This window comes from Protopterus annectens, chromosome 1.part1 (genome assembly GCF_019279795.1).
Source record: "Protopterus annectens isolate FY-2018-M chromosome 1.part1, PAN1.0, whole genome shotgun sequence".
NCBI lineage: Eukaryota > Metazoa > Chordata > Ceratodontiformes > Protopteridae > Protopterus > Protopterus annectens.
The window spans coordinates 1,264,381,692-1,264,398,498 of record NC_056726.1 but is presented as its reverse complement, the minus strand read 5'-3'; the positions used below and the strand labels follow the sequence as shown (position 1 = coordinate 1,264,398,498).

At 39.5% G+C, this 16,807-nt stretch overlaps 1 protein-coding gene across 1 annotated transcript in view; it reads left to right on the top strand.

The window, feature by feature from the left end:
- LOC122816112 (myocardin-like) overlaps positions 1–16,807 on the top strand; it is a 573,216-nt gene that overhangs the window by 440,466 nt on the left and 115,943 nt on the right. The window contains exon 11 of the mRNA XM_044088880.1: positions 6,008–6,097. Coding sequence (XP_043944815.1) covers positions 6,008–6,097 — 90 coding nt within the window. The remainder of the gene's footprint in view (positions 1–6,007; positions 6,098–16,807) is intronic.

The following is a 16,807-nucleotide window of genomic DNA, read 5'->3' as shown; positions in this document are numbered from 1 at the left end:
TGAGCAGTTTAGTTTTGTTGTGGTTTAATAGAAGCTGACGGTTTGCAAACCATTTTTCTGCATCATTGAAAGTATTCTCGGTTAGGATCATTAGCTCAGTTGAGGAGTAGGCGGTACATATTAAAGCAGAGTCTTCCACGTATTGGATGCAGGTGCCCTTGGGACTGATGGTGGGTAGGTCATTGATAAAGACTGAGAAGAGTAGTGATCGTAGTATGGAACCTTGGGGGACTGCTAGAGTAATGGGTAGATGTGTGGATAGGTTATTCTGCCATAAAACTGCTTGTTGTCTATCAGACAGGTAAGACTGGAACCATTTAACAGAGCTACTATTCAGTGACAGTTCCTTTAGGGTACGGAGAAGCATTTGGTGACTGACCATATCAAAGGCCTTAGAGAGATCTAGGAAGAGAGCTGAGGTAAGTTTGTTATTGTTTCGGTTGATGTTGATAGAGTTAGAGAAGGCTAGGAGGGCTGATGTTGTGCTGTGGTGTGGCCTAAAACCATGCTGAGAGTTGGCCAGTAGTTTATTTTGGGTGAGATAATGCATTGATTGGTTGTGGATGCACTTTTCCATAATTTTGGCCAGTGGTGATAGTATGGCTATTGGTCGGAAGTTTGAGAGGTCTAAAGAATTCCCACCTTTATGAAGGGGAATGACATGGGAAACCTTCCAGAGAGAGGGGATAGTGGCTTCAGTCAAGGTGAAGTTTAGTATGATCGAGACATCTGCCCCTTTTTGTAAATATTTTAGGGGGGGGAGATCCGCTGCCAGGGTAATGGGCTTTAGTTTGTTAATTAGAGATTGGATGGTCGATGTAGATACAGGCTGGAAGGCGAAAGGGAGTGGGGTAGTGGTTGTGGAGGAATTTTGAAAGGAGCTGGTGGAGGGTAGTTGGCTAGCTAGTGATTGGATGGTTTTGGTAAAAAAAATTATTAATGATGTTAGCAGTTTCGTCTGGAATTTTAAGGTCACAAGTTGAGGAGGCGGGGGTGGAGGTTTGACCAAGGTGGAGCAGTTTGTTTATGCCTGCCCAAAATTTTTGAGGTTTGTTCTGGTGTTTTTGTTGAAGGTGTTGATAGAAGGTTTTTTTTGTCTAACAATGTGGCTTTCTTGGTATCATTCCTTAGTTGTCGGAATTTAATATGATCAAGTGGGTCTTTGGAGGTGCGCCAGTTGTCCCATGCTTTATTTATTGCTATAATTTTGGTTTTTATTTCTTTAGAGAGGCAGGGGGCGGTCTTAGTTTTGGCTCTGTGGGTGTGGATAGGAGAGTGGGAATCTAGAATGGAGAGGAATTTAGAATTAAAATATTCTACAGCATCATCTAGTGGAAGTTCTTTAAGCATGGCCCAATTGCATGCTCTGAATTCATTCTGAAAGTTGGCGGAGTTAAAGTTCTTCGTTGTTTGATAGATTTATATCGAACTTGGTGGTGGTTATCTACTTGATTATCTACTTTATGCTTAATGATGTAAGTGAGTAGGTGGTTACTTATATCATCTAGGAGGGAGCCCATGTTATGCAGGTCTGGGTGATTGTTGATAAGAATCCAATCCAGGATACTGCCTTTGTAGTTGGATTTATTTATTCTGGTGGGTGAGGATACAAGTTGGGAATAGCCGTGAAGGTTTATGTGGGTGGTGGGAGATTCAGAGGAATAATTGTTCCAGTCAATATTAACATCTTCTAACACCATAGTTTCATGGGGGTATGTGTTGGAAAGCCATTGGAGGAATTCTTCCAGGGTATTTGCATTGTTGCCTAGGGGGATATAAATGCAGGCAATGAATACAGATTTACTTTTGTTACTTATGTTATGCATATGATTTATTGCATCATAGTTTTCACTGGTTAAGTTTTGGAAGCCTGATTTATTTATGATTGTCTTTAATTTTACTCACAGCTTAAAGATGATGGTATCATAATCTGTCTTAATTACAGGCATCCTGAGGCAATGTAAGAACTGCCTCATGTACACTGACAACCCTCTCCTCTTACCTCCCAACACTCAGACTTGCGAGAGATGCACTTATATATCCAAACTGGCAGCCACACACTCTCCAGCCAAGACCGGAATAGCTGGTCAAGAGGAGAAGATCAACACTTGCACCACACCACATGGAACACACAACCCTCCAGAACACACACCAGCACTGTCTTCACATAAAAATGCAAACCACACACCCACCTTCATGGAGGCTCTCAGTAAAAATCTACCCAAACAGCAGAGGCCTCCAAGGCAAAAACACACTCGACCACCACAACACAACACTAATCACATGACAAATAACTCTCCTAAACAGTGTGCCACTCAACCAAAGCCCCTAAGGCAAAACAGCATGCCCCAACACACTAGTCATAGGTGACTCAATAGTGAGGCACACTGATGTCCCACTCACTAGGTTGAATAAGGAGAAAGTAACAGTCAGCTGTCTGTCAGGTGCCAGGATCCGCCACATAACACACACACTCAGGTCCCTTAACAACAAGTACAAATATGACTCTGTCATTGTACATATGGGTGTGAATGACCTGAGGCGTACCTCCATGAACTAAATGAAAAGAGACATGGAGGAGCTCTTGGAATACGTTGCCCAGGTGGGTATGAGCCTAGCCCTGAGCAGCATCCTACCATCACCCCAAATTATACTACGGTACAAGCAGAAAATGATTGATTTCAACAATTGGCTAAGTTTCTGGTGTCATTCTAAGTGGATCCAGTATCTGTCTGCCTGAGATGACATGATTGACAAACCCCTCCTCCCCAAGGGACCAGTCACAATACCAGTAGATTGACAGGCACCCAGTATTACTGCTGCATAGGTTAAAGCAGCAATACAGTTTCTATGGGACCTGACAATATCCCTGGCTGTGTTCTACATGAACTACAGAGTGAACTGGCATCTCACCTATGTGCCCTGTTCAATCACAGCCTCACCTCAGGCTTTGTCCCTCCTGAATAGCGCACTGCTACCGTCATCCCTCTCCACAGAAGAGGAGCGACTACAGACCCTGGGAACTGTCACCCTATTAGCCTGACTAGTCTGATATGCAAAGCTATGGAACACATCTTCATGGACCTAATAAACAAGGATATAGGGAATCTCCAAACTCTGTGTCCCACATAGTTTGGTTTTGTGAAGGGCAGATCATGCCTTCTCAACTTGGTTGACTTCTTTGAGTCAGACAAGCAGAGATGTGGATGAAGGCAAGGTGGTTCATACAGTCTACCTTGATCTGGCCAAGGCCTTTGATACCATTCCCCACTCAGGAATCATAGAAAAACTCACTAAGCTAGGCATCAACTCCTATATCACTAGGTGGGTTGCAAACTGGCTCACAGGTAGAACCAACAGTGTGCAAGTAGCTGACTCCAAGTCAGACTGCCGACCAGTCATGAGTGGAGTCCCACAAGGTTCGGTCCTGGGTCCTCTCCTGTTTGTTATCTACTTCTCTGAAGTCCAGGCCAACACGAAGGGACTCTGGTTGACAAAGTTTACAGACGATTGCAAGTTGTGAGCTATTATTAACTCCCCAAGTGATGTTTACATCCTACAGAAAGGCCTCACTGAGACCTACAACTGGTGTCAGAACCATGGCCTTAAGCTCAGTGCCAGAAAAAGTATAGTCATCCCCTTTGGGAAAAACACAGCTCCCATGAATTACCACATCAATGGTAGTCCACTGAACATGGAAGGGGTTATAAGAGATCTGGGAACACAGGTTGACAGCAACCTCTCCTTTGACCACCACATTGCCACTGTGGTCAGAACGTCCTTCTGTGTGGCACATCGCATTATTAAGGGTTTTGCATTCAGGAAGAAAGAGGTTATTGTCTCCCTCTACTCTTCCCTCATTAGGCCAATCATTGAGTACAATGCCCCAATTGGCATGTACCTCACTAAACACCTGCAACAACTGCAGAAGCCACAAAAGTACCTCACAAAGAGGATCCTAGGGCTTAAACATTTGTCCTATATGGACAGACTCAAAAAACTCCAACTATTCTCTGTCTCATATCGCCTACTTAGAGGCGATCTCTGCTTGACTTACAAAGCCATGTCTGACCCAGCTCTGTTAGAAATGCTACATCTAAAGAAATCCCAATCCCTTCACACCACACACTCCAGAGATCTCAACCTCATTACCACAAACAACAGAACATGCTGGAAGGACAGGTTCATAACCTAGAGACTGCCCATGCTATGGAACAGACTTCCCATACATGTCAAGCAGTGCACCTCACTGGCCCTCTTTAAGAAAAATCTTGATGACTGGATGGGAAATAGAAAATTCATGCCATGGATCACTCCAGTGGCTTTACTCGACAGAGGCACTGGGAACTAAGGTCAGGTGGCACGATGCCAGGGTAATCCTATGGGCTAGGCTTGTAAAGGCTCTAGGGCCATTAGCCTAGTACACAACTATGAACCTATGAATGAGGATCACAAACATCCTGGGTTTATTGGTATAATATCTAATGCACTGCCATCCATAGGTGGATTTCATGATATTTATTCTGAACATTTTTGTTTAACATAGTCATTTACTATTTTGGCATATTTAGTTGATATTTTCTAGTTGCAGTCAGTATTTTAAAATTCCCATAAGGAGTGCATTTCCATTGACTTCTACATCCTAGAGTTGGTTAGGAAATCCTCTACAAGTGTCATAGACAGTGAGCAGTAGGTTCCTACAATAATATATTCTGTTAATAACTTATAGACCTGGGCTGTTTTCTTTCCTTTTGAATTTTGTGTCTTTTACATATATTCAGACATGGATATATTGCATCATATTTGTAAAAATGCTTGAAGGTTTTCTCTGAAATTTGTAAAATTTTAGATCTTAAAAACTGAGTTTTTGTAAAAATATGCATATGATACCCCCCACACACAGATGAAATATTTTAAAGTACTTATTTTATTGTTGAGAATTCTGATGGCTAATGACAACACCTTATCTCAGATGTACCATCTTGTATATTTCATGTATCTTTCTCTCTCTCTCTTATTTTTTAAGAGATATAAAAAAGACACTGTAGGAAAGTAAAATTCCATGTACTTCATGAGGAGAGAAATAAAGCCTATTGGCTTCAAAGCAAAGTGCTCTGGGTTTCTCTCCATGCTAATGGGCACTAAATCACTCATCTAGGTCTCCAAGTCTTAAGACAATGACTGAATGCAAACATTTTGTCTTGATATGAAGGTGCCATGTGATGTAATGACAGCATTTCTTACTCAACAATTACATGGCTGCAAATACGCAACAGATTCAATACCCAAATTTTGGCCTCAAGTAGCAGTATAGCTAATGTTACAACTTCTATTTGGCTACACTGAGCAGTGTTTGAATACAGTGAGGTAATTTCAGCTTCATTCAGTTTTGAGATTTTGGTATTAGGTAAGTTTTGAACAAGCTCCTAGCTTTAATCTATAAATATTCCTTAGTTAGCCCTAGATATTCCTGGTGTGAGTGTGTGTGTGTGTGTGTGTGTGTATACGCATGCCTTATTATATGAAATGTGTTTTTTGACAATACAGCAAACTATTTGCATTTATTTTGTGATTTTTAATGTCACTTTGACTCTACTTGATGTATTCACTTCTTGATTATTTGAAAAGTGTAAAAAGATTGCAAGTATGTAGCCAGTTATACCTAAAACAGAAAAAGTATGGTATAAGCAAGATTAATACAAAATAAATTTAAATATTTTCAGCTAAAATATGTGATGCATCATGCCAGTAAACCCAGCTCTAGTGACTTAAATGTAGAGGTTTTCTAGTCAGTTCAGAGATATAGTTCTGTGCCTTCCTTTCCGGATATAAGTGGATTACTGTACAAATATAACCAATATGCAGCACTGATACACTGATTATCAAATTCTGATTTGCCTAACTTGTCAAAGTATAATCTGCAAAAAAAAGCATTGTGAAGTAAAACATTTCAAATACAACTCATTTTCTATGCTTATTTTAATCATAACTTTTGTATTAATTTCAGGATCTTGCGAATTCTTCAGCCACAGAGACAGGTCTTCCAACCTTCCTCGGGAGCGATAGTGGAGCCATTAGACAAGATTCTAATCTGGAGGCAAGTATTAGTACCCATATCAGATGCAGCTGACCACTTTATAGATGTCTTTACTGATTCAGTGAGTAGACCTACAGTGGGCATTTTGTGGGTTCCTGATTAATCAGTTGAGAAGGGGAACCATAAAATTAATGTGTCTTTCGGCTTTTCCCGGTTAGGGGTCGCCACAGAGGAACTCCGGTCCGCTAATGATTGGCAGTAGATTTTTATGTGCCGAGTTGCTGGCCCTGACACACAACCTTCAACAAAGGTATGTCCATTCACGCATGTCTCCACACAGAAGATGCTCTAGCTGAGAATCGAACAGGACAAAGTCTTACTATGAGGCGACAATGCTACCGCAGCACCACCACCACAGTTGGAACCATAAAATTAATGTTTTAGTAAAAAAGTCATTTTCTGTTTAATATACAGAAAGCAATTATAAAGAACTGTTTTTTTAATGTGCAAGTTATATCCTATGTAAGTGGACAGTATACTGTGTTATTCACTTCTTCATCTCTTAATTACAACTTTATCACATATTTGGCAGAATGAGAAGATCAAACTCTCCATCAGTTTCATTAGAGTCAGATAGTAAAATTAGTCTGTAAAATTTGTGTGTCGGGAGGGTTAAATGCCCTCAGCCTGATAGCCATGGTTTCTGCAAATACATTGAACTGATAATCACTCAGAGAAACAAAAAGTGGAAACTGTACCAAAAACAGAAAAACCCCACCACCCTCCAAGAATATAAACATCTTCGTAACCCGGCCAAAAAATCAATAACAAAAGATCGCAAAAACTACTGCAGCAGTCTGCAATACAAACACTCAAACAATCCAAAGAAATTCTGGACATCCATCTCTTCAATACTCAACCTTGGTAATACTTCCAAACCCTGCCCCAATCCCAACCTCTCAAGTCTTGAAACGGCCACTAACTTCAACACATTTTTCATTGATTGTATAGCTAAATTATCCTCCACTTTCCCCAATCCATCCACCAATACTAACCCCACACCCTGCACCCCAAACCCTCTCTCTCACCCCCCTCCTCCCCCATTCTCCCTTAAACCTGTCTCCACCTATACTATAAAAAGACTACTGCAAAAGCTAAAACCATGCCGCAATGCCCCTGACAACCTTCCAGCAAATTTTCTTCAAATATCAGCCGAATCTATAGCCTATCCCATATCCATCCTCATTAATAGATCCATTCAGGAATCCTATGTACCAACCATCTGGTGTTATGCATACATAATTCCTCTCCACAAAGGTGGTAAGAACACAGACACTACCAACTTCAGACCCATAGCTATACTCTCTCCTCTCTCTAAAATTCTAGAGAAAGCCATCCACTCCCAGCTCATGCCCCACCTAATCCAGCACAAACTCCTCTCTCCCACCCAGCACGGCTTCCGCCCAGGCCACAGCACCATGACAGCCCTCATTTCCTTCCTTGAAACAGTCAACCTAGCACGTGAGAGCGACAAATACATATTTTCTCTTTTTCTTGACCTCTCAAAGGCATTCAACACTATTTCCCATTCCCTCCTCCTGTCCCAGCTCTCACAGTTGTATCTATCTCCCTCAACCCTAGACTGGTTCTCCAGCTACCTTTCCACGCGCCAGCAGGCTGTACAATGGAAAGAGTCAACCTCCCCTTTCTTACCTACACCCACAGGAGTTCCCCAAGGATCAGTACTTGGCCCTCTGCTCTTCAACTTATTCATTAACAACTTTCACCTCTTCATCCCTGAAGCCTCAGTCATCCAATATGCAGATGACTCCACTATCATCTGCTCAGCCTCCTGCCCCTCCAAACTTCTACTTAATACCCAAACAGCCTTCTCCAAAATTGAATCATGGATGCAATCGCATCACTTGGCCCTAAATGCCAACAAAACAAAGCTAATGATATTTACTCCCACTAAAACTTCCCAGTTCCACAAAGTCCAATTTTCCATCAAAAGCCACAATAACACCCCTCTTGAAATCGTTCCTAGTACCAAACTACTTGGCATTACCATCGATGAAAACCTACAATTCGACTCCCACATCCTTTCAGCAATCAAAAAATCCCACCAGAAAATCGGCCTCCTCTACAGACACAACTACTGCCTTACTCCATCTTCCCGTCATACCCTTGCATCTACCTTCCTTCTCCCCTCTCTCTTGTATGGTGCTCCCCTATTCTCCTACCTACAACTCGGACTCCGTGCTAAACTTGAGGCCTGTTACAACAAAATCTGCAAATTTTCAACCAATTCTAAGAACTCTTCCCATCACTGCCACTTCCTACACACCCTAAACTGGCTAGAACTCCACAACCACCTAAAGTACCTACAACTTACAACAGCCCACAAACTCATCTTTAAACCAGCAGAATGCCCCTCTCTTGCTAAATCTCTAACACCCGACACACCTACCCGTACCCTGAGATTCACAGGCCAAAACCTCCTGCATGTACACAAACCCATCCACCCAACTGGTAAACTATTACTATCCCACACTATAGCCAAACTATGGAACAATCTCCCCACACCACTACGTAATATACCTAACCACAACAATTTCAAATCCATGCTTCTCTCCCATCTCTCCTCCAAATGGGGATGTCCTTCACATGCTCCCACCGAAAACTCCCACACTACTAACTCCACACCTAAATCATCATTTCTTTGCCCACTTTAACTTAATTCAGAGATCTTGCTCAGAACACCTTTTCATAAATCTTTTGCATACATGCCTCTGGACTACCTTACTCATATTCTCAAACTTTCATTGTTTGTTTTTCTTATTCATTGTACCCATAATATTGTTTTCCTCTGTAATATTGTTAATTTGTCTCTATTCGTATGTATTTGTATGTCTGTTTGGGGCTTTTCCCCTCGGTTCTCCACTGAAAAAGGGTAATTCTTACCCAGCTGGACCAACCCGGTTAACAAATGCAAATAAATAAATAACTTGTATTTCTTTATTTGATCGGAAACAAAGCAAAACTATGAATATTGTTGTTCAAATCTAAGTTCATAATGCATAAACTGGGAGTACCACTTTAAGAAAGTACCAATAAGGCTGTCCTGCATGTGGGAGTGTCACATGTTTCTTTCTTCTTTTCCATCTGTGACCATCATAGTAAACAGTACAGCTTCATCCAGACTTTCTCCTGTGTCTCTATGTTATTACACATTGATGTCTAGTAGGTCTAAGAATTCACACAGAACATGGTATCAAATCAAGGTCAAATACCACTTGTAGAGGCAGTACATGGAGGTTTCATAAGTAAACCACTCTAATCGCTGTAAAGAACACCCAGTTTGCCCATACTGCCACCAGAAATTAAACCAACAAAAATAAATTGCACAACCAATTAAAAGGCTACTATTACACCACCAGGTGAAATTTGCAAGTTAAAGAAAATAAACATTTTGATGAAATGAGGTAAGAAATGATTAAATAAAATGAAAAAAGCTAACAAAATTAAAAAATATGCCAGTCAGGTGACAATATATCAAATTATAAAACAAACAATGACTTTATACAAGATAGGCTACAACACAACAAAATGACACAGAAAAGAAGTCTGTCAGATAGACCATCAACTTTCCTATCAAATTTAGTAGCAAGCCCAATAAACAAGATTAACGTACCATTTTTTCTGACTACATTGATTATTTCATTATGGCATCCATTTGTTCCACTTACTCCACCGTCAACTTTGGTTCTACAGTGCAATGTAGAGGAAAACTGGACAATGTGATTACATAAACCTGATCTCCAGAACAACATTTTACATGTTACTACATTTCTTCATCTTGCTGAAGAAAATGCCATAACGGTAGTTAAGACATTTAATGTTACTAAAGAGCAACAGCCAGGTGCAGCACCAACTATGGGCAGATTTAAGCAGCACTGTGACCCTAAAAAGAGTGTGCCATAGATTTGTCCGTTATTTTCACTAGAAACTGTAGGTTATACGAGTCTACTGGTGCCTTGCAGAGAAACACAGCTAAGGCTATGAGTTTGAAAAGCTGTGTAATTCATTGCTTAGAACAGAACTGACACATTGAGACACATACTCTGTCAGAGTTAGAGTTAACTCCTAAGAAAGCTGCAAATGTGTATAGAGCAATAGAATTAACTAGCATTTAGACAAATGAGGTGGCTGACAATATGAATGTGTTTAAAATTAAAATAAAGCAACAGTCTGCCCAAAATAAGCATGATACATATGCTGAGTACAGTTTAATGTGAGAAAAGCTGCAAACCACATGGATGTAAAAGTGCCTAGTAAAATACTTGGCCATTATGATGCAGTTAAGGCATCCAACTGAGCAAACATCATGTAATTCAAGATGTGGCTTTATTTTATTTAATATTTATTAACTGGTGGGTACACTGATTCAAGAACCCATTTCATTTACAACCTGGGCCTCTTGACACCAATAAAAGAAAAGAACCAAGAAGAGGGTAACATCAAAGAAAATTAGAGTACAAAGTTAATTATCCAAAGAGCACAAATATACATGTAACAGTGATAAAGAAGTGTGCTATATATATAATGTATGTATGTGTGTGTGTGTGTATATATATATATATATATATATATATATATATATATATATATATATATTTATATTTATATATATATATATATATATATATTTATATACATATGAAATGTCTCCCTTTGTTAGCCAGAAGAGTCACTCGCTTGCAATAACATTTTCCTGTCATAGTATTTTTGTTCTAAGGAAAAGTTATCCAGCAGTGTTCTGTTTTACCACACACATGCCTTTTCAAACATTAGAGACTAAAGAGTAAGTTGTAGTCCAGAACCTGAGCAGGCAAGCCAGCCCCCCCCCCCACACACACACACGCATGCACAAAAAATAAAACTTCAGTCAACCTCAAGGAATACATCTAGGAATAGGCTAGTTTGTTTGATACAAAAATAAATCTTGAGCTACTCTATGCAATCACTGTGAACACACACGAGGGCACAAACACGCATTTCATATCTTTGCTGTATGCTACTTATTTAATATATTTCATTTTCAAATCATTCTTATCTTCATTCTTACCATGTCAAGTTACAAATTTTCAATGACAAACTAATTTCTCTCCTCCCCATCTCAGTGGTAATTACTTCATTCAGCTCACTGCCTTGCTAATAATTCTATCACACATATGCTTGCATAGAGGTATGCACTCACACACAGTTAAGCATGCACATGCGCAGGCACACACGTACACACAAAATATTTCTCAGAAGTTTTGATTCAAAATTATTTTCAAGATTGGTTTACCCCTTTCACACAATTTTCTGAATTCCCTTTCATCACACATGATTTTTGAAGCAGTTTTATACACACAAAACCACACTACATGACCAAAATACTACTCGCACCAATAATTTAAAGAATGGGGACACATATCTCACATCTCCCTTTTTCAGAAGCAAAAATAAATAACCTTAAGTGGTAGAATTTTACAATATGGTTCATTAAAGTTTACATATTTTAAATTGTGTCTTTAAAAATGTGCTTACATTTTCCATCATTTCTGTCACTCTCTTTTTTAAATGTGTTTTTGAGTAGCATCCCACATTCCTACTGGAAGCAAAAACAAGTTATTTGCTGTTTGGCATTCAACTTTCATACTAATTAGATGTCCATATTTTTGGCTGGATGTTCCTACCTTCAATGGCCTTTGTTGCTATTTTCAGTGTCTGCAGGCTGAGCGGTGTAATTAGAGACATAATTTAGAAGATTTTCTTTACACTGGCAATGCCTGCAGTAATACTGTATCCCCAGATTTGCAGATGTTTGTGTACCAGCACTGATTCACTGTTTGTGCTGTTTTTTTTTCTTTTTTCCACTGGTGTGCAGCCATGGAGTTAAAATGTATAATTAAGGGGGGTTGCAAAAGCTTCCTGTGGTGTATACATTATGTAAAATGTTTTCGATGAAATGGCTTTTCGGTCAAATGTGAAAATTAGAGAATAAAGTTAATTATCCAAAGAGCACAAATATAGGTGTGACATAGTAATAAAGAAGGGTACCATATATAATGAATGTGTGTATATAATCACACTACAGTGGTAGAAAGGTGAATTACTCGATCACCACTGTACTGCAATCCTGTACAGAATTATATGAAATGTGTTTTTTGACAATACTCTTCTTCAGCCTATTCCCACACAACAGCATACTGCTACCATCATCTACAGCTCACCTGCTCTGCAGGCTCACTTCTTCTAAATAACTGTCATCAGAATGCTCCGCTAATAGATCACTGACCATCAGAATGCTCCCCTAATATACCACTGCCTTCTCAAGGTGCTCATCTACTTCTTATCCCCAACACATATCGCTTATTCCATCATATCCTGCTACATATTCCTCAATAACTCATCACTCACAGAACTTCAGTTCTATCGTGTCTCACACAAATCTTCTTCTCTATCCTTATTCAAGGCTCTCCCTTCCACTACACAACAATCTCTCTCTCACTCTGTCTCCCAATGCACTCTTTCACACCAGTATTAGCCCAACCTGGGCACCCAATTAATTCATTTTATTTATTTATTGACATTTATTTACCAGTAAAATCTGACTGGGCAATAACCCATTTTTAACAGAGGCCCATAGAGAAAAACTCTAACGTATTACATGAAAGCAAAATAGCAGAATATAACCAATATAAACATTTGATATGGATTGTCAGTTATACAACTACAATTTAAAATAACAGAGTTGTAAAGGTTGTCATTTGTATAATTATAATTTAATATACTACAGAGTAATACACTGCATTATACTTACTATTATTATCGTTTATCATTACTATTACTGGTACGGTTATTATTACGCTGTCACTACTTAAATGCCTCACTGTCTCCTTCACTTAGTATTAACATTTCATTTAAAGTGGGTGTACTGTGCAGTGCAATCACCAAAACTGTCTTTGCATTAATTTTGTTTAAAAGTTTCACTTTGATGTATGTGTACTAAAGTGTTACCTACAAATCCCTCTCTGTAATCTTTTCCTGGTAAAGAAGTTTAAATTAAATATGTAAATAAATAAATAAAGATATGTTTGCTTATTTCTTAAAGGATTCTGATAAGTTTTCTCCCTGATTTTGTCATAGAAAATGCTTGAGGTAGGAGGCACAGGATTTTTCTGACCATGCCAAAGAAAAATTAGGTCTATGTAGAGAAGCGGTAACTGAGTTTCTAAAGGAGTATGGACTAGTCTTTATTACATCTTGTTCTTTCATAGTGGACAGTAGTTTTGATGAATCAGTGTGAAAGAGTATTTAGAAGGGAAGCTACTCTGAATTTAGACTTACTAATGGTTAAGCAGTGGTGTTCAGTTATAGGGCTAAAATGTATGAATCTACGTATTTTATTTTCTACTTTCTGAAACAGATTTGGGCAATATCTGGGGTACATACTTTAACCCTGGCAATAGTGCATTATTAGCAATTGGCTGCCTAGGTTCCTTTGAGAGTAGATGGGAAATTTGTGTAGTACTTTAGCTGCTTAACATATTCTGCACTTGAAGTTCAGTGTGTGGACATAACGTTGGAGTCTAATCTATGGTAAGGCCCAGATATTTGTATTGGTTTACATTGGGTAGTTGCCCCTCAGGATCAGTTAGAAGGTAGGTGGAGATTTTGACAGTCTTTCAGGGTACCCAGACAGCATTACTGTGGTTATTTAAGTGGAGTTTTTTTTCTTTTATAACCATTCCAAAGAGGAGCAAAGTCATTTTTAAGAAGCAGCTGGTTCATATTGTGTACATATTTACTTGCTTTGGTGATAAGTATGTCTGCTGCATAAAGAAGACAGGTTAAGCTTGGTAGTTCAGAAGAAAAGCATTGATAAATAAAAAGAAACCGCAAACCTAACAGTGATCCTGGAACTGTACCACTAACAGATGTTGCAGGATGAGTAACAAAGGCCTTTGGATAGTACCTTGAAAGTTCTGTTAGAGACGGTCAGCAGACCAGCTACAGACTCCTGCAGGCAGGGTTCACAGTTATGAAATTTCTGAAAAAGTAACAGGGGGTTACAGTTTCAAATGCTCTTTTCAGTTCTACAAAATGACACATACAAGACTATTCATTTCAAAATTATTAAATATTTAATTTGCCAGGGAGTAGATGGAAATGTCCTATACTTTGATCTAAAACCATATTGCCTTTGCCATTTGATCAACATTACCACTGAGTGAGAAGTCAATAACTATACTCAGAGCAGAGGTTTTTAGGAAGATGATGATTTTCAGAATACTTGAAAATTGTGGGAACCTTTTTGAAGTTAGTGAAAGATTATAAATTACAGATATGATGTGTCACAAGCCCACAGTCTACAAGTATACCTCTCAACTGCCTCTGTTTTGCCCGTTCCCTCACAATATTTCCTTCTTAATGTTCAGAAAATGCACGTTGGTGTAAAACATGCTGTTCGATTAACTTTTTAGTGAACTAGCAAGCTATTTATAAATTATCCCTGATTTTGGGCCTCTACCCATCCCTTCCCATTATTCTTGGATTTGTCTAGGACTCTTGAGTAAAAGGTTGAGAGGTATGTTTGTGTGTCAAGAATTTTGTTACATTCCAAGGAGTGAGAATTCAAGCATATAACAGTTTGAGATACTCACAATCAAACAGACAAGTAGAAAGTGTCATACCAACTCTCTCAAACTTTATGAATAAATTATCTGATGTTGTTAGTTTTCATTCTATCCTCAACTGATGGGTTCTGATCCGATTCTCAGATCTGACTCGGCCATTACTAAAGCTTGTGGTAACCAAAAATCTCCTGAGTTCCTCCCTTACCCTTAATGCACCCACCCTAAGCTACCTCAGATCTTGTTTGCCGCTTTCTGCAAAATACATGGTTGACCTAGGTCTCGAGCATTTTCATAAAAGTGATTAATATTATTATTTTCTAAATCTCTATAATTTTCTAATATTTCTTATATTTCATATATTTACAGTGTACAGTGTGTACTCCTTAAATTACCATTGTTAGTAATTGTTAGTAATTTTCTTTCCTTTCTACGCTTGGTGTAGCCTTTTATTACCATTGCTGATAGTGTTTTCTTTCTACCTTCTGTCTTTATAAATAATAAAAAAAAACTGTTCTTAAATTTTCTTTTTTATAGTTGTCACTATTATGGCAGGAAAAGGCCCCACTGGATTTAAAAAGTGTGTTAAGTGTGGCCACAAACTACCAATGTCAGATGCCCACAATATGTGTGTTTACTGCCTTGGGCCTTTACATATTCAAGATGACTGTTCCATCTGCCATGGTTTCAATCCTAGAGTGGTAGTAGAAAGAAAGATAAACTTATATTGAAAGGTTTACTAGCATCAACTTTTGGAGAGGCAATACCTGGGGCTCGATCCCCCAGAAGTAAAAGTAAAGAGTTGTAACCTTCATCTCTAAAAGCATCCACATCATCGAACCTGGTTTCAGAGTCACCCAGGAAAAGATGTAAGCCGGATCAGATAAGATCCAAAAATACCTCACACTTGGATCCAAAGAAGAAAAAAAGTAATGGACGTGACTACCTTAGATCTAGCAAAAACAAGTTACTGGATCTGACTGCCTTGAGCCCTATTTCTCTTCCCAAGATAAGATACTCAACATCCATTGATCAGGTGCCTTCAAGGGTGCCCTTACTCTTTTTGAAGTGTCACCAATCCAGGTCCCCCTCTTTAGTTTTCGTTCGTTTTTCCAGAAGTTTAACGGAGGAAGATGTGGAGAGAGTGGTGAGGAAGATCCTCTTGGCACAAAGTTAGACAGGTGTCTTATCAGCTCCTACCCCTTCGAGTGAAAAGATCCATCCTTTGAATACATACACCCCCCCCACACACTTTAAGTTCTTCCTCTAATTCTATCAACTATTGCAGAGTCCCTGCATCCGAGCCTCCAGGCTCCATCTGGCTTGGATCGAAAGACAAAAATATTTTTGAATCCAAAGCTTACCCTGAGTGCTCCTGTTCAGTCAGACCCAGAAGGTTATCAGAGCTGTAGCTTCTCTGTTGTATTTCAGGTATTGGAGTTGACTCCAAAGTTGGCAGAGCCATCTCTGCACCTTGGTACTTCAGCACTGAATAGTTTAGCTCTGGCTTCCTCCTTGGGGAGATTGCTTTCGGAGCGGGGGAGGACAGTGATCCAGAAGCTTGACTTTTTGAAACCAAGGTCTTCTGCTCCTTTGGAGCAATCAGCCTTGGAGGTTGTGAAGAGGGTGTTCTCTGCCCTGGCTGAATGGATGGATTTAACCCCCTTGGATCTTCAACCTTCTACTTTGATGTCTCTGTGCTTGGAACCTTATCACTCTTTACCACAGGAACAGCCAACTTGAGAAACCCCAGGCTTCCCAGCAGGGTATTTCAATTTCTTCTGATACTTCCCAGGGAGCATCCCACTGAGGATGTCCCTAGGAAGAAGAAATGCAAGAGGAAGCACTTGGACTCTCCACAAGAGTCAGCCACCGAGAATATGGACTTCGATGAAGGTGAAAGGTCGCCACGATCACCTCCTGAAGATGTCTCATTTGGACACATCCTTGAGATCCTAAAACAGAGAGGTGGGTTGACACCCAGTAACCCTTCATCTGAGAAGTTGTTATTCCTGGTGGGTTTCAGTACTAGCCCATCTACCTCCTGGGTTACTCCGGCTGCCAATAAGCTTGTTGAATTGTTCTC